The 23,428-nt window shown below is 40.0% G+C and overlaps 1 protein-coding gene across 2 annotated transcripts; it reads right to left on the bottom strand.

Moving 5' to 3' along the window:
* Positions 1 to 522: 522 nt before the first annotated feature.
* BROX (BRO1 domain and CAAX motif containing) lies at positions 523 to 23,269 on the bottom strand. 2 transcript variants are annotated; one of them, XM_042817630.1, is made up of 14 exons: positions 23,168 to 23,269; positions 21,727 to 21,857; positions 20,844 to 20,950; positions 18,853 to 18,949; positions 17,323 to 17,418; positions 16,576 to 16,648; positions 16,143 to 16,248; positions 15,497 to 15,586; positions 14,672 to 14,757; positions 13,422 to 13,503; positions 12,541 to 12,691; positions 11,057 to 11,216; positions 10,472 to 10,567; positions 523 to 6,465 (listed from the first exon to the last, which is right to left on the bottom strand). In XM_042817630.1, the coding sequence occupies exons 2-13, from the start codon at positions 21,825 to 21,827 to the stop codon at positions 10,481 to 10,483; spliced, it is 1,236 nt and encodes a 411-aa protein (XP_042673564.1). In that variant the 5' UTR covers positions 21,828 to 21,857; positions 23,168 to 23,269; the 3' UTR covers positions 523 to 6,465; positions 10,472 to 10,480. The 2 variants fall into 2 exon arrangements, with proteins under 2 accessions (XP_042673564.1, XP_042673555.1); XM_042817621.1 differs by lacking the exon at positions 523 to 6,465 and having other exon boundaries at positions 6,844 to 10,567.
* Positions 23,270 to 23,428: the final 159 nt, after the last annotated feature.

The following is a 23,428-nucleotide window of genomic DNA, read 5'->3' as shown; positions in this document are numbered from 1 at the left end:
TACCCAAGAGCCAACACCACTATTAAAAACAGGAGTGTTGCAACAGAGCTATACACTCAGAGACTTTCAGAGAGTTGGTGACAGCAAAAGAAAAGCATTCCATAATTTGGTTTTGGGGAATGGTTTTATATCAGTCGCATTCCCAAGAGTCTTTTCCACTTAGACAGTGTTTTCTAAGGTGCTTCTCTATTTCTAAAGATTTTTCTTTATTAGGTACTGCTAACACGATATCCTGACCCCTGTCCCCAGAACTGGGCCAGCATTCATCCCCAGGGCCCAGAATAATGTTGATTTCTGATTCTGCTATCAGAAAGCAGCTCTAAAACAAACAACCTGACTGCACACCTGCATCACCTCCCACCTCATCAGTCTGGGAAACAAACCCCTCAAGGCGGTATTAACTTCTTACCTGTTCAGTTTCATGAAGCATTTACAACAAAAATCCAGCTTCAACACAGTAACTGCAGAACATACCATACAGGACTGGAGCATGCAATAGCAAACTGATCACACTTCAGACTCTGAAGCTTCCAAATAGCTTTAATTGAAACTGCATTACAGAACCAAATTTACTTCAACAATAAATTGTTAAAAGCTGGTTTCAATCCTGAACATCTCTTGTGGCATAAAGCATAGGAGTAAAGTTAAATAAAGCACATCCTCTCCTGTATCCTCTATGGTACTCCTTTACTGCATATTTGTACTTAGGCTCATTCAGTCCATAAAGTACAGCACGTTACCCTCCAGGGAGTTCAAAAGCTGAAAACCCACAAAAGAAAAATAACACCTAGAATGTCATCCTTCTACTCAGGGGCTTTTTGCAAAGGGCATTTTATCCGATAGCAGAAAATGGTACAGCTGTGTTCACACCCATGTGGACATTAAGGATCAGCAAACAAGATGACACAGGGAGCAGCCTATTATATTACTGAAATGCACTTGGGATCCTCCTCTTTACTTACCTTCTTCATAACCCTGCCTTTAAATCTTTTTCCAGAAGGCTGGCCAGCATTTCTGGGGTAGTCAATCCCACTTACCACACTTGCTATCCACACTATGTTTCAATTGAACGAATTCATTTCGGTTTCATCCATTATAGGGTTCAACTGCATCTCATAAAAATGCAGTAGATTTAACTCCAACCCAACTTACTACCTACTAATTAATATACCTTTTAAGTCACACTGATTCTAAAACAGTAATGAAGGTCACAAACTTATCAGACAATATTTTTGTTAGTGCTGAGATATTTCGTGCCACATGGGGAAGAAAGGGACTTCCAAATGTTTGAAAACAGGGACAGGAGTAAAATAATGGATTTTCTCCAGTTCACATTAAAACAATTTAACAGTCATAAACCGTGGGGGAACGAGAGTGTCTCAGCACCTTGAGAACTGACAGAAGGGGTCACAGGTCCAGCTTTTGCTGTTCCTGGGAATGTCTGCCCATGCTCAAATACACAAGCTGTTGAGAAGATTCATGTGTGGAAGGCACACAGGGCAATCCTCAGAAATACTGTTGGTTTTTTTTGTTCCTTTTTTTTTTTTCCTGGAGTAGTTAAACTATTTGAAAAGACAATATTAGAGTGATTAGTTATAAGAAAGCTGAGTGGCAGAATTCAAACTTTGGACATGTTCCAGAGTGTTTCTTGCTGCATCTTTTCATTAAATCCCTTATTTACGTTGAATAATGGAAAAGAGACTGTATAGCCTCTATTTCCCTACATGAGTCACACCTCATTATCAGTGGGACTGAGCGGGCACTGCCTTTGCTGTGGGTCAGGACATCAGGGTGAAGGATAATGCTGTGCATAGGAACCCCACCCAAGGCCATGGAGGGCCTGGAAGATGCAAATGAAGAAAAGATGTTTGTATAGCAGAGGCAGCCTGAAGGTGATGGAGAAAGGTAGGTGCTACAGCAGCCTCTAAGCTAGAACTCCCATATAATCCCCATGTGAATTTTGACTGTTTATAGGTACCTGATGTGTGCTTGCTGGGCTCTGGCTTGAAATACCCACAGCCCCTGGGCAGAAGCCTTGACCACACGTAGCTGCTACAGAAGTGCACAATAGGAACACTATCCCCAATGTTCCATGCTAAGCGTCCCATGACCTTTTTAGCTGGACACTCTAAGTTAGCTGACTGCTGACAATTTTGACTCATCTTTGTATCATAAAAACATACACATGCAGAGCATTCAGATGCTTCCATGCCACCACTCTTTATAAACCCAAGAGGAGATGGTAAGGCCCCATTCTGTATTACATTTCAGCGTAGCACAGTAAATAGAATAAGACTGCACAGATGTATAAAAGACACTGAAAAACAGCCCATGCTCCCTTGAATAAGCAATTATTCAATTATCTTAAGGTCGGGCAGGTGGTGCAGGATCTTGTAATTGGAGCCTGTCAAGTTGCATAAAGACAGAGGATGGAATTCACACTCCGTATAGCCGTAAGTACATAACTTATTCCACCATCTCGGATCCTTTTTGCTGTTTAACAATAATGATTTTAATTTACAATACATCATGCAGTAATAAACAATAACTAATCTAAGCAGCAGCCATAATGCTATGCATAGCGATGTGGTGCTCATTCAAAAATTCACTATAGGAAAAAGCATAGTGAATGTAAGAGAAATGACAATAAGTAACATCGTGTTGCTTCAAATAAAAAGGGTCAGCCATGGGTTGGACTTTTCTTAGAAAAGTTGTTTTTTTAGCGCAAGAGCACGCAGGGATTGGCTACCAATAATTCACTGTCAGCACAAAGGGATACACAGAGCAAAGCTTTGGCTTGGACATCTATACTTGGTACTTTCACTAACAGATGGATTGATGCAATAGATGTACCTATGAATACATTTTTACAAACAGTTGCAAGGAGCATGAACAATGGGAATACAATTCAAAACATTATCTACAAAAGAAACATTCTGGGGGAAAAAAATCCTACCAGGATGTAAGAAAATTTCTGAAAATATCATTCTGTACACAGAGAAGATGGGAAACAGCTGCTTAGGTAGCAGTTATGCACTACTCTGTCTTGGTGAGCCCCAGCTGGAGGCTTCTGTTCTGTTTTGGGCATGACAACATTTGAAAAGCATGTGGACAAATGAGAGAAAGTCCAGAGGACGGCAGCAAGAATGAGTAAATATCTCAGGAAATAAGACCAAAGCAGAAAGATGCAGAGGCATGGTGTTTAGTCTACAGATAGAAAAGCTAAGGGAAGGCATGGTAACAGTCAAATATAGGAAAAGATCATGAAAGAGGATGATTTGTTGATAGGATAAGAGAGAAGCTTGAAACGTAGAAGGCATGATCTACATTAATAAAGAATTTTCAGTGGAAGCATTTCAAACCACCAGAATCAATTACTAAGTGAGCTGAGGCAGTAACAATAACCAGAAGTCTTTGAGAATAAAGTTAACAAGCCTGTCAAGAATGATTTGACCTGTCCTGGGGCAGGAGTCAGACAAAATGGCCTATCCTCAATTATAATCACTCCATTCGGATTCTTCTGCAAGTGTATTCTGCCACACTGCTCTAAATGTGAAGGCAGCACACAATTAACCTAACATACCATATCCTGGTTGTTACCTGCCTGTGTCATAACCAGGTTTTTTCCTACTATTTTCTAATTGCTCTTTTGCTCACAAGTAAGGCACTAGGTACCCAGAGACAAGGAAAACATCTTTCAGGCTACTGTAAAAGACCAGTAGGCTGATACCAAGCAGCCTATTCTAAATTATTTGTTGATTGATTATATTATTTGGCCAGAAGAAAATGCTTACATTTTAAAATTTCTACAGCAGGTCAGAGGTCAATTAAGCAGCAAATGCATTCCAGTTAGTCCATTGGTAAAATAAGAACAAAAAAAGAACAAACCTGAACTTACAAAGAAATGAAGTGGTTGCAATTTAAACTGTCCAAAACTAGAGACATGACCCCCAGGAGAGCAAAGACTACAGAGCAGAAAGCTTTAAAACCTAAAGAGAAGCTCATCCATGAAGTTGCACTAAACACAGTCCTGCATCACCTAGCTCATAATATGAAGTGATCTGAAACTTCACAAAGAAGCCTGTCATTGTGTAAATCCATCTCTCACAGATTGTTGCCCGTGGTTAGATTCAGTTAATATATTATTTATAGAATCCCACCACAAACAGTGTATTTTGGTAGGATAGTAAAGAAAGGCAACATCTGCACAGAAACCTGAAATTTGTGAAAAGATGTGTTTCAGAGATGCACCACCTGGAGGTGCTTGGGAGAGTAAAGCTGTTTTAATCTCTTCCAAGACTAGACCAAAATGAGATCAGCTTTAAGTATTTTTACGAAATACTTTTTCCCTCTCTATTTAGTAAGAACATCGTATTTCAGCTCAGTAATGTCTAGAAACTATGTTTCATTCCCGCGGCACACCCTGCTGGCTCCTGGAGAAACTATAGGGAGCTCACCAGGTCAACAGGCTGCTGCTGCTCCTCTCCCATGCTGTATGTCACAGTCTCACCATTTGCAAAACAATCCTTGGAGATTTTGCTCCATCAGAAACTTCACTGTCCTCCTCATTCTTCTGGAAAGTAGTATCCTCCTCCTGCTCAACAAACGGTATCTACTGGGAGCACAGTTCTAATGCAGCAGATACTGAGGGTACAAGTCAAACAACAAAAAACTCTGCATCACAGAGAAAGGTCAGAATCTCAGGAAATGTAATTTCAGGACAGTGGAAGGGTGACACACAGTAGCTCACAGATGTCACTCTCAAGACCTTACCATTTAAGAACATTACATACTAAATTCATTTATTTATTTTCCTTTCTTGGTTGTCTAAGGGAGTTGAACAGGAGAAACCTCAGTAAGGACTGCTGAAGTTCTGCAGTTCCACCTTGGTTCATATCAAAACCGGGAGATGCTGTAAATTACTCATAAGGATTATTTTGTTCTCTTAAACACTTGGTGCACTTACTTTTGTGTCGTGCCGTTAATTCTTTATATTTCTCTTGCTGTAAGCCAGCTAGGGAGAAGTATATTTTTCAGTGTTTTTACATGCAACTTGTTTACTGGATGAGAGCTGGAAGAATACAAAAAGTATAACAGCAAACAAATTAGTGAAGTTAACACTGCTGTGTTTTACAAGAGTAACGTCCCAAATCTCTTTATGGCAGAAGTTCAGTGTGGAGTTACCTTCTGAAGCTTCAAGAGCTGTAAAGGTTCCAGCAGACACATTTTGGAAAAATATTTGACATCAGTGAATCAAAAAGGAAGCTCACCTGTAGGAATTTACCAGGGACTTCTCATGACATGAAAACGGATGCAAAAGAGGAGTGTTATACAGGATAAACAAACAACCGGCACTAGAATCTGTGTGTTTAGTGATTTTGCAGGGAATCCATTCCGTTCAGATAGACCTGCCTTGTAGCATTAGCAGCAACGCAGGGCCAGTGGGAAATCAGGAAACCCAACCCTAAAGCCACAGGATGCATGGACTGCTTGTATTTGAACTGTGGGTGAGTTCTGGCTATTTGCAAACTTTGTATTAGACTCAGAACAGCTAAAACAGAAACCAGAGCAAGAAGAAGAGAGAAATAATAAAGCACAAAACATGAGCGCGTCAATTGCTACTGCTGAGGCAAGCATTAAAAAAGACAGTTGCAGGCTTTCTGCTTTACATAGCAGTCAGCATCTAATTCCCTTAGGCTACTTCTTTCTTATAGAAACCCAGCTAAACCCTCAGGGGCTGGAAGGCACCAGTAGATGTTTACAGAAAATTGAAACAGCCAGCTGATTCTCTGAAAATAATACATTTGTTACTCATTCATTTGCCACCTGCTGGCAATGTAGTGAAGTGTCCAGCAATCCGCATAGCACTAAAGTCCCTGACCAGAGGATACAGAATGTCCTGCACTCTCACAGGACTGGGTAAGTACTAGGACTTCATACAGGCTCACAGAATCGTGCTTAAATACTAAAAACAACCAAACAAAAACAACCAAACAGCCATGAGGTGCTTCATTATAATTACAATTTCTCTATGCACTCAATTCACGTTACTTCCCTGTGGCCATACTACAGAACCAAAGTATTCTCTATATAATTATTACATTCATATCGAATTGAAGTGACATTCAAAATAGATGCTGCTTCTTGCTACTATACTTAGTATTCTGAGTGGTGAAACAAAACACATTCAGGTTGTTTAAATATTCTGAAACTTGAGGTTACATACAAATTTACAAACCATGAAGCTGAAGATGGCATGGTAATTGTCTTCATAAAATAATGCTGCTTGGTTCAGTCTCATCAGAACTGGTTCTGATGAACTGAGGTTTGATCACAGTACAGATTTGTTTCCTATAGACTGAAATTCACAAGGGCCCAACCACCAAAGGAGGTAGGCCTTCCTACATCAACAGCTGATCCAGGAGCTCCTCAGCTGCCAGGTAACATTTGTTCAACTTCAGAGCACTGCCAGAAGAAAAAGACTTGAGTAAATTAAACCACCACTGTGGAAAAACCTACATTTTACACACTCTAAATCTAGAAACAGATATCCACTATGAGGAGCATCTGACAACACCAGCTGCTACTGCTGTGATAACACAATGACCCTTAAATATGGGTTACAGTTTATTTTTTCAGGGATAAGTAATATACACAAACAGGAGTTAAGTTAATGTTGGAACCTCAAGGTAGATAGGAGTTAGATAGTAGGTGCAGGGGACAAGGCGTAATGATGTATCAGCCCTCAGCCAATATAGAGAAACTTTCAGCTACTCTGAATTCACGTGGAACACAGAGGGATTACTGCCTCCTCTTGTGTTCCCTGAATACTGAAGACAGAGATAAGCTTCATGAGTTTATTTTACACATAGACAATTAAAAATACATTTTAGTAATGTTTCTCATAAAAATCGTATCAATAGCACAGTAGTGAAATCAGTGCAACCAAATCAAAAGGACAGGAAGGAATATTTACAATCACATGGTATTGTGCTAAAATTGTTACATCAGAAATTCTAAAGTGCAAAGGTGACTATATCCTACGCAGATACAGGTATCTGTTTTCTTGCTTATACTATGAACCAGCATTATCATTACAGACACACCACTTATTCATGCTGAACCATCAGGTGATCAAATATTATCCCTAGGCTGACAGGCAAAACTTCTCTATTGAAGGGAATTGGGCATCAGCATCCAAGGGCCAAATGCAGTCCTCTAGTTCTAGGAACCTCCACCCAGTATGTGAGACTAACTACTCTCAACCCAGAAACATGGAACATAGAAGAAGTGTATTAGAGATATTTAAATATAAATCTTACAAATAGTTCAATAGTTTGATTTATAGAAGATTAAAGACAATCAATACATTTTAAAAGGATGAAGTAGAGGGCCCAGCATTCAGTATTTTATTCAGTTGCAGTTTTGTCCTATCTGACCGAGCACAAGTTTATAAAGACTATTTACACCAACACCATTTGAAGGTTTGATCAGCAGAGCTTCTAAACCAGAGAGAGGCCACACAGGCAGGCTCTTGCAGCAAAAGAATATCAAAAGGTCATCTTTCAAAATACCTCACTCTTAAAAATTACAAAAGGAAGTTGTAATTGAAGGAACACAGCTGCTAAGTTTCTGAATTTCCTGAACTCTCAGTCAATTCACCTGTATTCTTGAGCACATTCAACAGGCAATCTATATATTATTTACAGTAATTCTTGCCACCATCCAACAAAACCAGAGGGAAAACTGCTCACCAGCTGGCCACACTCTATACTTTGCACACTAAGCAGTCTCCAGTTCCTTATTCTTGGGCAAAACTATCCAAAGCTCACCATAGGATTTTAACTACGAGTAAACAAAGTTTGTCTTGAAAAGCAACACATGTTAAGTGACTTAGTTTGTTCCATTAGTCTATTTTTAAGCTACTACATCATATTTACCGAAACAGCTATGGCATAAGAAGTTTCACAGCTAGGCTTAAGTAATGCCATCATCTGACACAACCCACTTGGTTATGCTCTGAACTATTTACAACGAGCTTGATTCAAACAAACCACTTGGTTGAAGAAAACGTCCAGGGAATTAAGAATTACAAGTCCTTAAAATAATCTTCCCTAAGCAGTTGTTTGGGAATGATTTAGTCATGATTTGTTCAAGATATTCATACACTGAAATACACCCATGGTCAAAGCCTCACTGGAAACGAGTCCTGGCATCTACATGCGCATTAGCAGACAAAGGTAAGTCTGTGCCACAGAGCGTAGCAGATGGAGAGGGAGGGGAGAAGGAAAAAAATGGAATACAGTCTGTCTAAAAAGAAAACTGATTGGGCTGGGAGATATAAATATTGATACACAGAGAGCTCTTAAGAACAATGAGCAACTACAAAAATTCACGATTTTGAAATGGAGTTTACTGCATCTTGATCCTTAAAGGGAGCAGGCTAAGCAAATGCAGATGACTACAGCTGTAATAAGCTTTGTAGAAGGATTAAAAATCTGTTCTGGCAAAACAGCTCCACACTCCATTTTGGCAAAATTTAAGCTGGTTTTTTTTTTTAAACAATGCAAGACATCTAAAAAGTTAGCCAATCAAGTTACAAACAGATTACATTCTGTTACAAACAGATCTGAATAACTCTTCATAAAATATACCCCAACTAATTCTGCAGCATTAGAAGAAAATGGACCTATTTTGGACATAAATTCTTCTTGATGGTTACTATTCCTACCCACATAAATCCTTAAAGATATGAAACTTCTTCCAAAGCAGCAACTCAGTTGATTTTACGATTATTTTTGTGTACAGACCTGGCCGAAAGAAAAATCCATCAACAGAAGGTGCAAGTTCTGCATTTGATTCACCACCATGGCCAGTATTAGATCCTCTTTACAGCAGTGAATTCTGCACTTTGGTCCATTACCATGAGAAGAGTCTTGGGGCTCATACTAACCTTATCAAAAGGTTTTAGATCCATAGGCCATCAAGGAGCTGTGCTCCAGCTCTACAAACTAAGCTACACTGGTCCAACGGAATGTTGAAAATAAAATAAAAAAAAAATACTGAATTACACCACAGTGGAAAGAGAACCAATCCAGACAGTGCGATGCAAAGAACATTTTTACAGCACACGTCATGTTAAGTGCACATGCCATCATGTTTTCCTGAAACGGGAACATTCTCAAGCTCAATTTCCTTCTCAGGTAGAGTGAAATGCAGTAACTAGTATCTAGAGACTGCAAGGCTCTCACTTCAATACATGCACTGTATTATTTTTTTTTTTCCTCTTACAACAAATTGGAAAGTTTTGTTGACATGGGTGGTGTTGAGTGCTCAGTACTAAAGAATGCTATCACATTTTCCACAGTAGGCAGATACAGAAAAAGCAAGTTCTGCAAAATACTTTCTCAGTCTTGACTGAGCTTGGCTTTCAGCAAAATCTCTTCAAAAGGAGCTGATTTCAGTGCACTGCTACAAAAACCTGACATACAGCACTGTCTTCACACAGCATAAAGGAAATCTAGAGCTTGGTTTCCCAGCTGTTCTTTCAGCAATTCACCTAATCTGACCTGTTATCTTAACTTCTTTTAGGCATTACCTGAATGGAAACACACCATCTTAGTTACCATTCTACTACCTTATGCATTACAGCTTCATATATTCAAACTGAGCTTTTCTAGTGTCAGGAGATTTCAAATATCTGCAGCTTTCAAAGTTACCAGCACTTTAAAAATTCAAAAGTTACGAATGTATGATGTTGCAATGCATCACTTTCAAGTATTTACTTATTACTTGCTGCATTACTTTCACATACAATGTGATAATAAAGGATTTTAATTTAAGGACAGACAAGCTAAAGTGCCTCACCACAAATTCTTATACAAGAACCTTAATCTAGAAAGGAAAGAACAGAGGCTCATAGTTTCAGAAGAATATACATTGTGCTCCAATTATGCAAAACTTAAGGTTTTCCAAGTCCTGTGAAATACCACCGGAGCATTAAATACAAACCTATATTTTCTTCACTCACTGCAATTAAGTAAATTACAACATGGCAAGATGCTAAGCCTGTATGAAAAACCTAAATAAATATAACTGCTCTTGCAAACTTCTGTTTACAGATTGTGACACTATACAGCATATTCTTTAATGGAAAATCCTCAAGCATTACAATCGTGATATTTCCTTTGCTACTTGTGGATAGAAACCCACAAAAAGAAACTCTCTAGAGGCACAATAGGAACATTTAAGCCCATTCATTCTATGATACCCCACTAAAGCAAAAAAAAAAAAAAGTCAGATATAAATAAACTGCTAGAAATGCGTCACATTCTTAAGCAAGATAGATGCATACTAACAAAAGTAAACCATATTAGTCTTCTAAATTAAAAAAGAAGAACCAGAAAAAGGGAGATCAGGAATAAAAGCCCCAGAGTCCAATTAATACAGTTTTAAAGTGAATTCAAAGCACCTATGGCACTTAAGAAATCTGGCATCCACTGTCTTTTTGAGGCTTTATATCTGGTTCCTTCAGAGGCTTTACTTCTTCATCTGGTTTTGGTTTAGCCTGCAAACAAGAAAAAGAAAAACCACAAGTACAAACCGCTGGGTCTCCACAGCATTCAAGCAGCACCAACTTACACACCCTCATCTGACAGCTCTCCCTCTTTTTAAGGCTTAAGACTTTGAGCAAAGACAAGGGAAGAAAACCAAATACTGACTGTTTCAGCATCTTTCAATGAATCATTTTCTTAAAAGGATCACTCTGTAGCATTCTCTGTGATATTATCTCAGCATCTTACATACATTAGAGAATTTCTTTTCATTCAGGACTTCAAAAAACATAACCTCTATTCTCCAGTAGCTGCTAGTGTGGCAGAGGGATTAACCAACTCGCCTCCTTGCACAGGGGAAACTCATAAGCTCAGGTGGTAGCCATGCATCTAAGTCTTTTCCTACTGAGGTGGGAAACATTATACAAGACTAAAATAGTAATTTATTATAGACAGAATAAAGATAATGGGAAAAAAAAAATATATATATAAGATTATCTTACAGTGTCATCCTTTGGTCTCTTGGTGAGATCAAATGCAGCAAGTGTTTCAGGAGTCCAGTGTGCATTCAAGGCAGAAAATTCAAAAGGAACAGGCTCTACTAAGCCATAGTTTGCTTTCAATTCCAGCTGGGGAGCCTCTGCAGGCACCTTCTGAAAATAGCTGTAATAGAATACAGCAACGTATTGAAAACAACACATTCTCTCTGAAAGTTTCATTTGCAATACTAAAGTAAAACAATTCAGGTTTTCACAGCACTACACTCATTCTGTTTCATAAAGGCATCATCCAGCATGCACTGTCAGCAAGATTTGCAACAAAAGCAATTCCTTCTTGGTATTGTTCATCCCCAAAGAGCCAGGTGGGTTCTTTCCTTCTTCGCACCCATCACTCCCAGCACTTCAATGAGAAGAGCATCTTTTGTCCAGAAAGATGTTAAAAAAAAAAATCTGAAAATATTTCCCAAGAAAAATGAAAGCAGCAGCTCTTTTTCTCCACTACTGCAAGACCAACCCTAATGTGCTACACTGAATATTAGCAGCAACACTGCAACACCCACGAAGACCTGACAGAATGCAAAGCCTGAATGAGGGTATAAAACTACCCATAGAAAACTAATATTAGCTGAAAACTGACCATCACTGCTACATGCTACCTTAGTTCCTGTGCTGTGGCAGGGTTCTGTGGCAGGTATATCACCCCCAACAAAAAACTCCTGAGTATCTAGTTTCCTTTCCTATTTGCAGTTCAGTTTGGCACATTTGACAATCCTTTTTTGTTAGTCAATTCTCCTACCACAGTGGTATTCAAATACTGTGAACAGGGGAATGAGCCAACTGTAGAATACTGTATTTATAAGAGGAGAGAAAGGGAGAAAGAAGTCATCAAGATAATTCTAAAGCCAAACTAATCTTACTATTTTAAACCATTACCAAAATCTTTCTTGAAAGGAGCATGAGCTCACAGAGTTTTATTGATGGTATTAATTAGACTTCTCAAGCTCCTAATATCTGAAGTATACTTCTCATGGAAGGCAGGGCTGTTTCATCTTCCCACTAGCAAATCAGAATCAGACACCAGTCTCATCAATTTCCCCTCTGTTCTCTTCTGTCTACTAGATCCCATCACCAGGGAAGAGGGCACTAAAGCAACACAGCAACTGCACAGGACTTTCTCCTGTGCAGAAGGAAAAGGAACAAAGTGGCTGTGGAACAAAGGAAGGAAACAGCTTAACGTTGCCAGTGTGTCAGTCCAACCTACACAGTCAGAGTGGTACAACAGACCCACATAGTCTGGAAAGAGGGAAAAAAAATAAATAAATAAATCAAAGAAAACTGCAATTCTGCAAGTTACATCTTACGCTCTATCACAGCATAAGTATTGGGAAATAACATTTACTGTTGTATCCTGAAGAACATCAGCAAAAAACAGCAGATAAGATATTAACAGGCCGTACAGAGTACTGCACCAATCCCAAATTACTTACATGAATCCATTCTCTCTCTGGCATTTTTCAAGTGTGTTCTTAATCAAAGTTCCTAACTTCCTAAAGAAGAGATGTCCAGAAGGTTTGGCAGTAGTCCCAGGTCCTTTGGTTTCTCCATACTCTTTGCACAGTGCCTCAGCCTTAGCAAAAACTGAGCAAGAAAGAAATATAATAAAAATCAGTTACACGAGTCTGTTAAATGACAGTTCTGATCTGCACTGCTTGAGCTTTAAGAAACATCAGACTCCATTCAGTCTTCTTGCTTCTCAGAAACAAAAATAAACTAAAAGGCAGCACTTCCAGCCAAGATTTACTGCATCCAAAAAATGACTAAGAACAGAAAAGAAAAAAAAAAAAAAAAAGTTTTTTGAGTAAAGAGAAGCGGGGAAATATTCTTACTTTGGGGGCAAAATGCGACAGTAAGCTTGAAAACTGTGCAACACTGTAGAGAACAAGAATAGATAGGAAGGTATCCATACAGAGCAGACATTAAAAAATAAACAATACTTAATATGGAGTTGGAAAAGAAGCACTCTTCTCTGAACAGCAGGCACAAAAAACTCAGTATCTGTTTTACCACAAGTAATCCAATTTAGCTTGTTCTTACTCTACTTTTTTGACTATTTTTAAAAGTTTTTATTGGATTATTTGAGCATTTTTACACATTGTGGTAAAGTTTAGCAGTGCAGGCCACTGGGATACAAAAGAAAAAGCCACCTGCTCTACATGATAAGTACAAAAAGTATCTCTGAATTTGTATGCTGGATTTTAGCCAGTTAAAAGATAAAAGCTTAAGTTTATAAGAAAGAAAATACCCCACAACATAGAAAAATAAAGGGGGCGTGCCATCAGATCCTACAATCCAGTCTCAGTCAACTTACATTTTTCTGATTCTTGAAGAGATCTAATTGCTTCCCCACACTTATCACTGGCCAGTAAAGTTTGACCATGGTAGCAGTAAGCCTAATGAGAGAGGACAAAATTGTTATCAGCGTCACCAGGCACCTCTCATATCAATCCACTTCTGTCCTTACTTACATCAAGTTGGCTGTCTTTGAAGCTGCCATTCCCTGCAGAGAGCTGACAATTTGGGAATGTAAGGCAAAGCAGCACTCACTGATGAGTAAGTACATTTACTTTGACTAACTGTATAATCAAAGAATATTAGGATGCTATAATCACAAAATAAACGAGAGTTAGGTAAAGCAGACTATGATAACAAAAGAGAATAAATGGAAGGCTTTTCCTATCCTGGGCTCACTCACAAAACACCAGCAGAGGCAAACTCCAAACAAGATCCTTCCCCACTGGCAGCCAGCTCTTAAATAGGTCTAGGATGGATGGAGCCTGGCTCCACCCCTTCCAGCAGCACAGGTGAATTGCCTTCACCTGAGCTCCTCTGGCTGACTCATGGCTCGCCTCAGGTGATCAATCAGAGGTTCAGGCCGTGACTCAGCAGTTCCCATACAACTAACATAATTCAACACAAACTCTTGAGCTGGGTCTAAAGCAAGATGTCTCAAGTCTAGCCAGGAGAACTGTGGAGCTTCATAGAAGCTTTCAAACCACAAATAGCGTACAGTCTAGTTCAAATCTCCTTTTCACTGTGTCAGTATGCAGCATTAAACCCCATCTACAAGGGAGAGGGAACTCCAGTAAGTTTACAAAGACTCTCAAAACTTTTGATTCCACCTCTGCAACCAGATCATGTTGCTGTGACATACTACAGGAAATCACCAGCACATTGAGCAGCTGATGATCTCAGTGCTACTATACTAACAGATCAGGCATGTCAAAAAGGACAGTACTTGGAATGGCACTTCACATTTGATGCAGCTTCCCTCAGGACTTTCAGAAAAGATAAGCAGATCTGAAATATGCCTAGAATCAGATTTTGATACATATAATGGAAAACTAATACTACACTCAATCTGATCTGCTTCAAATGTCACAATAAACTCCACAGTGAGGAAATTTCACCTGGCTCAGCAAAAACACTTTAAATGCGACCAACACTGCATAGTGTCTCTTCACAGCATGGAAATAAAAGTCAAGGCAATATGCAAATCCCACTCTCAATCCAGCCCACAGACAACATTAAAAACATGAATTACATCAACAAAATACTTACGTAAGCCATATAGAAACAGGACTTCAAGTTTAAGTACTTCCTCCATTTACCTGCATAGGTTGGATCCAAACTGGATAATGTTTGATCTGAAAATATGCATGTAAAGTTGTAGTTTGAAACATTTTCAAAAAGGAAATACCCCCTAGCCCTACTCAAAGATCAGAGCTCATAAACTTAGCAACAGATCTTAACTACAAAGTGGCTGGAAATCAACGACATAAATTATTCCTGCAGAAGCACAGAGAAGCTATGAGAAAAACAGAAACATGCAATTTACTGAGCTATCATGTAGTTATTCCTAGAATCCTTGAAAGAGCTGCCCACTGAGCTTGGAAAGTTAATTTTACTAAGAATCTTTAGGCAGCACTTCAAAGTTGGCTCCTAGGTCAATTTCACAAAGTGACCTACAGGTACCTACATACATGACAGTATTCTCCCTCGCATATCGACTCACAGACGTTTGCACTTTCACGATTCGTCCTCACAAAGCCACAGATCAGCCTGCTCATCTGTGCAGATGTACACAATTAATTTTTGCCTGGTTTGCCTGCCTGCATCATGCTTCACTGCCCAAAGACAGCTCAACATAGTTCACTTCCCCTCCGCTAACTACAGAAAAAGATTATCCCAAAAACAAAAGGTCTTAACAGAACGCGTTTGTTACAGCACTACCTGAAGACATAAAGGCACTAAATAGAAAACTAAATACACGAAGCATATCCACTGAGAAATAGCATTAATTTTGCAATTAACAAGCAGTTGAAGCACATCTGCTGGCAATAACACATACACCCAGTCACTAAGGATACAAAACAAGACACTCACCAGCTTTTTGGTAGAAGTTAGCCGTCTCATAAGCAAGGGCAGCTATTAGACCTGGATTGTGTTTCAGCTCAATAGCCCGAGCAATTGTCACTGAAAAAGAACCCCACACTATGGTATAAAGCCTAATTGAAAACATCACTCCAAGTTAGTGGAGGCATTTAGCATTTAGGAGTTTAAAACTCCTATATGAGCAGAAAACAAATATTACGTTCAAGCTGTAGGATGAAGATGGTCTGTTTCTTGAACAGACCAACAGCAAGCTAATGGGAAAGCTGGAAAAACATAGTCTAAAGACTAAGCAATGAACTGCAAATATTTTAAAGAAAAAGGACAATTTATAAAAAAGGGAATTTATGTTAGGCAAGCACAGAGGAGACTGCATAAAAGATGAGGAAAAAAAAGAGAAGCAATGTTGCACATAAGTTCTTCCAAATTGAATTTGTAGTATCAGACTGATTTGGGACATTTCCTCTATGTTTGTAACTTATGCTTCATTAAAAGCAACCCACCTCACTAAGACAAAGAACTTCAGTAGAAGGAAAAAAAACCAGCATTGCTGCAAAACAGACTTTGCAAGACATCACAGAAACCCACAGACAAAGGCTGTCACTTCCCACCCCCAGTAAACAAGTATATTTGAAAATACCTTCTTGAGCTTCAGCTTGGCACTGGATGATGTAAGAATCTATAAGTCGAGGTTCCAAATCTCTTCCTTTTTCTACAGGTGTAATCAATTTTGGAATATGACATTCCTAAGTAGAAAGCAAGCTTCTAAGTCAGTTTAGGCTCAATAACACTCGTCAATGCAAAGCACACCCTTTATTCTTAAAATGATAGAACACGCAGTGAAGGCCCCAAACCACCTGGCTGCACTTTTGCAGGCACTGGTGGATAGACAGACTGACTACTCTTCCATTGGGAAAAAGGGACTGAGCGACAGCAAAATACATCAACACATTCTCTTCCCTGAATCATCCAGGCAGTCTGAGATATTTGCTTACTCTATAGCCTCATCAGAAAAGCAAAGGTTTTTCTAAGACAAAAAGTACTCAAAGAACTGACAACGACAGTTTTTCTACCTTCAAATGCTTAAAAATCCCAGCTGCTATCTTCAGGCTTCTGTGAACATCTTTTGCTTCATCTTCTGTTATACTAAGAAAGGACAAAACATAGAATGAATCATTGACATTTTAGTTGGAAAGGAACTAAGTGTCATTTAGTGTCACCTCCAGTTTCGGAACAGGATTACAGCCAACAGCTGATCAGGCTTGCTATGGCTTTGTGTAGCTGAATCTTGAAAATTAAATGGAGAGTCCCCTGTAACTTGTAACTAAGTAACCTTCCCCAGTGCCGCACTACTCTCATACCAAAGAGCTTTGTATAGTGCTCAGACATTTAAAAAAATATATCAAATATAACTCACTTGAAAAAGGAACAGAAAGAAAAAGAAACATAGGACATTTAAGTAGAAGGGAGCCTTAGTGTTAAAAGACAAAGCGTTAAAAATCTGTGGGGCTGAGTCAGCAGAGCAGTGATTTTAAGAATCTGAACTTTGTAGTTAGGAATCTAGAGCAGGAAGGATGTGGGGTTTACACAAAACTGACACTTTCTCTATGCCATAGCCTAATGATATCAATGCTATTTGTCCATCAAAAGAAGAAGGGACTGAAGAGCATTTTGATGTTAAAGGCAGGCAAATGAAGATTAACAATCTCCTTGAACTCCTCCTGTCTCCACCGCACATGAGCTATAGCAAAATTCTGAACCTACTGATTTTTGCTGGAATATTGCTGCAATACAACAACTAAGAAAAGAAAAACACTTACTCTTCTTTTCCAGCGAGTCTTGATGCATATTTTGTGTACCACAGAGCTACATTAAAAGCCATGGAAACCAGCTCAAATACTGCATCCTGCTGGGCACTAAAGAGAGAAAAATAAGAGAGAACAACACCCTCAAACAATTCAACGTTTCCCATTTTGTTCTGACAAACTCTCTCTGCTGATAGTTTCCAGCAGAGGAAGGCATTCCCCTCCACAAGCCAACAATTTCCCATTCAGACATTTCTACTTGCTGAACTGCCTAGAAGACATTTCAGTTTTTACTTATTCCCTTTAAGAGTTCATAATTTTAACTTCCCATGTTCAGATGCCTACCCATACCACTCAGGAACTTTTATTTTAAAACAGTAACTTGAGATTTGTTTAGTTTTGGGTGTGGCTGACATTTTTTCTTTTTTTTTTTTTTTTCTTCTTTTTTTAATTGCACATTTTGTGGAAAGCCTTGCTCTGGAATGTCTTCTTTAAAAGTTGTAGCTGCTAAGTCAGAATCTATTACATCTCTCTCCAGTGAATGTTATTGCAAGTATTTATATAACTGCAGTCAATTGGCATGCACAACTAGGAGGAAGTTTCCAAAGCTAAAAACACAGAATGGTTTGGGACCTTTAAAACCATCTATTTCCAGACCCTGCTATAGGCAGGGATACCTCCCTCTAGATCAGGTTGCTCACAGCCCCATCCAGCCTGGTCTTGAATGCCTCCAGGGAAGAAGCATTCAAAACCTCTCTGGGCAACCTGTGCCAGTGTCTCACCACCCTCAACATGGCCTTTGAAAAGACTGCAACTTGCAATCCTAAATTCAATGCAGTTTAGGTACTAATCATTACAGAGAAAGGTGTGAAGGTGAGGAGAATAATGCTGGCACCAGAACAAATGTTTATATCCATGACAAAACTCTGACCAGCAGACAAGGCAATAGAAGCTTTGAGGAAGTGAAAAAAGCATGACAGATTTGTAAGCATAGTTATACAGCACTATTGCCTATGGTATCAAGAGATGATTGAGTAATCCAGAAGGTTCTCTCTAGACCTACATTCCTACTTAAAACAGCTGCTCTGTTTGCACTAGGAGTATATATACTAGGAGTTTCAGAGGAAAAGAACAAAAGTCAGGCCTTGCTCATCATCTGGACATCAATAAAAAAATTTAGAAGACAGTGGTGCCAAATGAAAAAGTTTTAAATTGCAGTAAACCATGCTTTCATACTCAGGTTCCTTTTTGCACTGTGTTAGCCAACTGCAGATTATAGTTTGTTTGCAAACTAAAAAACAGTGGGGTACTTTATCATTAACAAGCACTACCATGCCTCTACATAAAGCCAACAGATGCTTCAGAACATCTATCACAGTTTGGCAATTAGAAAAAATGCAAAACAACAAATTGTTGGAAACTACTTTGGGTCCAAAGTTCTGTTACATGTTCAAATTTTAATTCATCTGTGCTGTCATATGTACACACACGTAGTAGACCAAAAGAAAATAACTGCATACCACGCAATCATAAAAGCATACGTACCATGGAACATGTCCCTGCAATGTGTCTGTCCACTTGAAATTCTGAATGTATCGCAGCTTGCATTCTTGGGAAGAGTCATCCAGTGAAAGGATAAAACCTATACAATAAAATAAAATAATTTAAACAAAACACTACTGACAGCCAATTTCAAAATAAAGAACGAAAAGTAGTAACGAAAGAACAGGAATTGGTGAGAATATAGATAAAGGAATGTTTATTGCTGTACTGCTCAAAACGCAAACTACCTCCTGAGACTTCTGTTCTTCAGTATCTGGAGAATAAGACTTGAAAAATAAAAACTGGCTACCAGAAGAAAATCTTTGCACACCAGGTTACCAGCTTACAGAATTAGGGAATGGTTTGGGTTGGAGATCTTTAAAATATCATCTATACTGTGGGCAAGGGCATCTTTCATTAGGTAAGGTTGCAGGTCTTCAACCCAGCAAGTCTTCACAGCTCAAGAAAAAACCTTGCACATACCATATGGTGACTAGCTGAAGTTTGACTGAGTTGAGTACAGGATGCTTATGGCTGCTCCCTGCTACTGTAACAATGATAAGTAAAGTCAAGGAAAAGCTGTCTGGTCAACAGGGAAAGAGAAAAGGACTTACAAGCATGGATTTACATAATCACCAGCTACTCTGTCTCCCGGGCTACAAGAAATTGCTTCTGTACATGCAACTGCCCAGAAAGCAGGCATCAGTGAGACTGACCTTGTAGCAATTAGACAGACCAAGACAACAGGAAAGGGTTACAACAAAGATGTGATGACAAAAGGACTGGCACAACAGACAGGTGCTATAAAGGAAGGGAAGAACATTGCTCACCCATATCAAGAGGTTCCAGGTTTGCAGGGGAAAGTTTAACCAAGGAGGGATCTCCAACCAGAGATCCTTCCCCAGGGGCAGTCAGCCCTTAAAGAGGGGTCTAAGAGAGGTGCAGCCAGGCTTCATCCCGTCCAGTCACACAGCTGAATTGCCTTCACCTGTGCTCCCAGGGCTGACAGGATCCTTTCCCTGGTGCCCAATCAGTGGTTCAGGCCACGACTCAACAGTTACCATACAGAGCTCATCACGGATGTTCAGACGCTAGCAGGAAATCCCAGGCAGGAGAGACTAACTCAGCTCTGGTCAGGTCTTACAGATTTTAAGAACTCAAGAATTGCAACAGCAGCTATTTGGGCTACAATTAATTCTAGGTTCTGTCAGAGATTTATAGGGAAAGAAAATACTTTTTTTATATACAAGAAATTTTAGTGACAAAACATGTTTTCCTGAAGAAATTCTAAATTTTACATGCAGTAACTTTGTTATCTTGCTTTTATTTAGAATGTTTCATTAACTTACACCACTCAAGAGACTGAGGAAACTACACCAACTTGAGCTGCTTCCCTTTCCACAGACTGAAGGATAACTGAGTTTTCATCAATCATCTGATTCCTATAAATTTGCTCCTAAGTAACTTGTCTGAGAGTTTTCAAAAACCGTTGCTAAGAGAGAGTTATTGAAATACTGACAGAAGGAGGGCTTCAAGGGAACATAGCAACTACTGAAAATAAGAACCCAGGGACATACCTAAGATAAAGAGCAGAAACATAAGTTTGGAACAAGTTCTACTACCTAGCATTAGATAAACCAGGAGTTTACACTGAAGAGTGACTTATTAACTAAACCGTAGATTCAATTTATACTTCAGAAGCAATTCACAGTGTAAGAAATGACACTTTCTCCTCCAACAGGAAGCATAATGAAGATAAAAGCAAGAGGATAAGACAACCAAAGCTTTCTACTCAGAGTGCAAAAGGACACTGAAACTTGCAGAGAGGGTCTAGCCAGTGTTTGTGACTGGCATTAAGCACAGAGCCCACGAAGATACTCTCCTTCCTGAGAAGGGCAGAGTTTCATATAAGACTAGTTCAACACGTGTTCAGAGAAGCATTATTAAAACTCAAACGACATACTTGATTTATTAGCAGTTCTGCACGTTCCTACCTTGCAAGAGCGAAAAGTACAAGTCAGTTGCATTCTTCATCATCTCTGGATTACAGCTCAAGTCTGTAAACAGCTCCAGCAGTCGTGTCCGAGATAACCTCAAATCACTACAGGAAAGGGAAAAAAGAAGAAAAGAAAACTAAGAAGCTCTACCAAAGAATGTGGTGTTGAACCCACCCACATTACCACCACTCTTTTGGCTAAGGAAATTAAAATAAGCATTCAAGTCAGCCACCTTAACACAAGGAAAGGTACTCTGAAAGGAAGATGCCAATAAATTAAAAAAAAAAAAAAATCTTCCTTTCACCTCTTGATATGTAAGGTTGATTTTCTTTTTAAAAGCACAATCCATTGTGGACAGATAGCATTGAATAACAGCAAATAAATCAATGATTATCTGTAAGTTTTATCACAGACTAAAATGAATATTCCTTTATCTACCAAGAAGTTAGGTGCAAATGGAAGAAAGAACAGTAACAAGTAGGAGCATTCATCACTATAAGAACGGGGTGGGCATATGAAGAGATAAGAATAAATCTGCAAAATAAAGTGTGATTTCTTTTCCTTATATTTCTGACTACAAAAGAACATTTATGTCTTATTCACTTACAGAGTAATCTTTTGCAGAGGAATGCCCAGCCACCAGAAAGACAAAGAAACGTTTAGTCTTTTGCCTCTATATTATTACAATAGGTCTTGATATACACTAAGAAACTTGAAAACTGGATAATTTGTCCTTTGTTCAGTGCTATCAGTATTTCATTGTCTCTCAGCCTACACACTACCTCTAGTTATCTTCAGAACAAAATTAGGAGAACAACCATTACTTTTAAAAACATCCTCCAAACAGAGGCAGGCTTAAGTTGATTATAAGCACACTTACTTGCAAATCTTAGATGAAGCTGGAGTGGTAGCTACCCCATAATAATTGAACTGAACAGGAGCTGTAGCCTTCAAAGGATTGCGATGAAACCAGTGTGTCATTTTCCTCCTGTAATGTTGCTCACACCAAATCTGAAGCATAGAAAGAAACAAGCAGCTATAAGAACACATACAGCTGAGGCATTTCTCAGTTCACAAAAATGCATTTCAAATGCAAACAATCAGAAAATAAAATAATTTGAAAACTTACATATACAATTATACTAAGTATCATTTTTTCCATTTGAAAGATTGAGCCTTTGCCACCCATATACTTAGTTTTAGAATTTCATTCTCTTGGAATACCTATTTTCTATGAGGTAACTATTTTCTATGAGAGCAAAAAAAGCTATACCTTTGTTCTATATTACTGCATACTTTCTTACTCAAAACAATTGTTACTGCCTGTGCAAGGTTAAATATCTCCCATATTTACAGGTTGTATAGAAACTGTTGAGTCATGGCCTAAGCTACTGATTGAGCACCTGGAGAAAGGACAGTCAGCCCTGGAAGCACAGGTGAAGGCAATTCAGCTGGAAGGGTGGACCCCTCTTAGACCCCATTTAAGGGCTGACTGCCCCTGGGGAAGGATCTCTGGTTGGAGATCCCTCCCTGGTGGAGTTTTTTCCTGTAAGCCTGGATCTTTAGAGACCACTGCATATCTTTCCTTTGTAACACTAGTTACCACCATTGCACTAGTCCCTTTGTCATCACATCTCATGTATCACCATTCCACTGTGTTGATCTAATTGTTATGCAGCTGTATCTCAATTCATTGACGTCATTATATTGGAGGTGTTAAAAATATGTGGACGCATGACATTAAAGGATGTGGGTTACAGGTTTTCAGGATGTAACAGGACGAAGCCCTGAGCATCCTGCTCTGACCCCGCAGCCACTGTTGGACTGCAAAGCCCCTTGGAACCTCTCTAGCCTGAACCACCCTATGATCCTTTTTGGGGCTGTAAACTCCCTATTCTAATGCGCTGTGCAGCTTAGCCAAAACCCAAGAGGCCTGCTGAAAAAGAACATCCTGCCGCGTATCCTAGAGTCCAGGCCTTACGGGGGGGACCTTGTCCGCGACCTCTTTGTGCCTGCCCAGCTGCTCGCTGCTTACCTCGCGGCTCACCCAGCCGTTCCCAGCGCGGGCAGGCCGGGCTCCCTGCCCGGCCCCACACGAGATGCGTTCGGTCAGATAATGGAGTGCCCTGGGCACCGCCCCCCGGCAGCACGGCGGCCCGCCGGCAGAGCCCCGCTCATTGTTCACCGCCCCAACGACACCGGAGGCGTAGGGCCGGCCAGGCCGCACGTTCCGACAGCGGGCCCGCGCCGTAAAAGCCCCACCGCCGCTTTCGCTAGCGGCTGACGAAGGGAGGGAGACCTGTGGGAACCCCGCTACTCACCCGGGACCCTTCTGCCGGGAGCGGCGGGGCCCAGAGGAGACGAGCGATTCTTGCCCGGGCTACGGCCGGTTCTCGGCGGCGGCGGCGCCCTGCGCAATCACGTGACCGCCGCCATGACACATAGCGAGGCGGAACGAGGTTCGCGCGTACCGCCTCCGCCTCGGTAGCGATGGCGCGGGCGGGTGCGGCTGGCGCAGCCTCCCTCGCTGGGCGGCGCTGGCGGGAGGCGGCCGCCGCGTTTGGTTGTCGCGGCGGCTGGGC

The sequence above is a fragment of the Centrocercus urophasianus genome, unplaced genomic scaffold (genome assembly GCF_019232065.1).
Source record: "Centrocercus urophasianus isolate 14NV4802_14NV808 unplaced genomic scaffold, USGS_Curo_1.0 seq_10, whole genome shotgun sequence".
Lineage (NCBI taxonomy): Eukaryota > Metazoa > Chordata > Aves > Galliformes > Phasianidae > Centrocercus > Centrocercus urophasianus.
The sequence above is the reverse complement of the archived record's forward strand: the minus strand, read 5'-3'. Positions and strand labels throughout refer to the sequence as shown.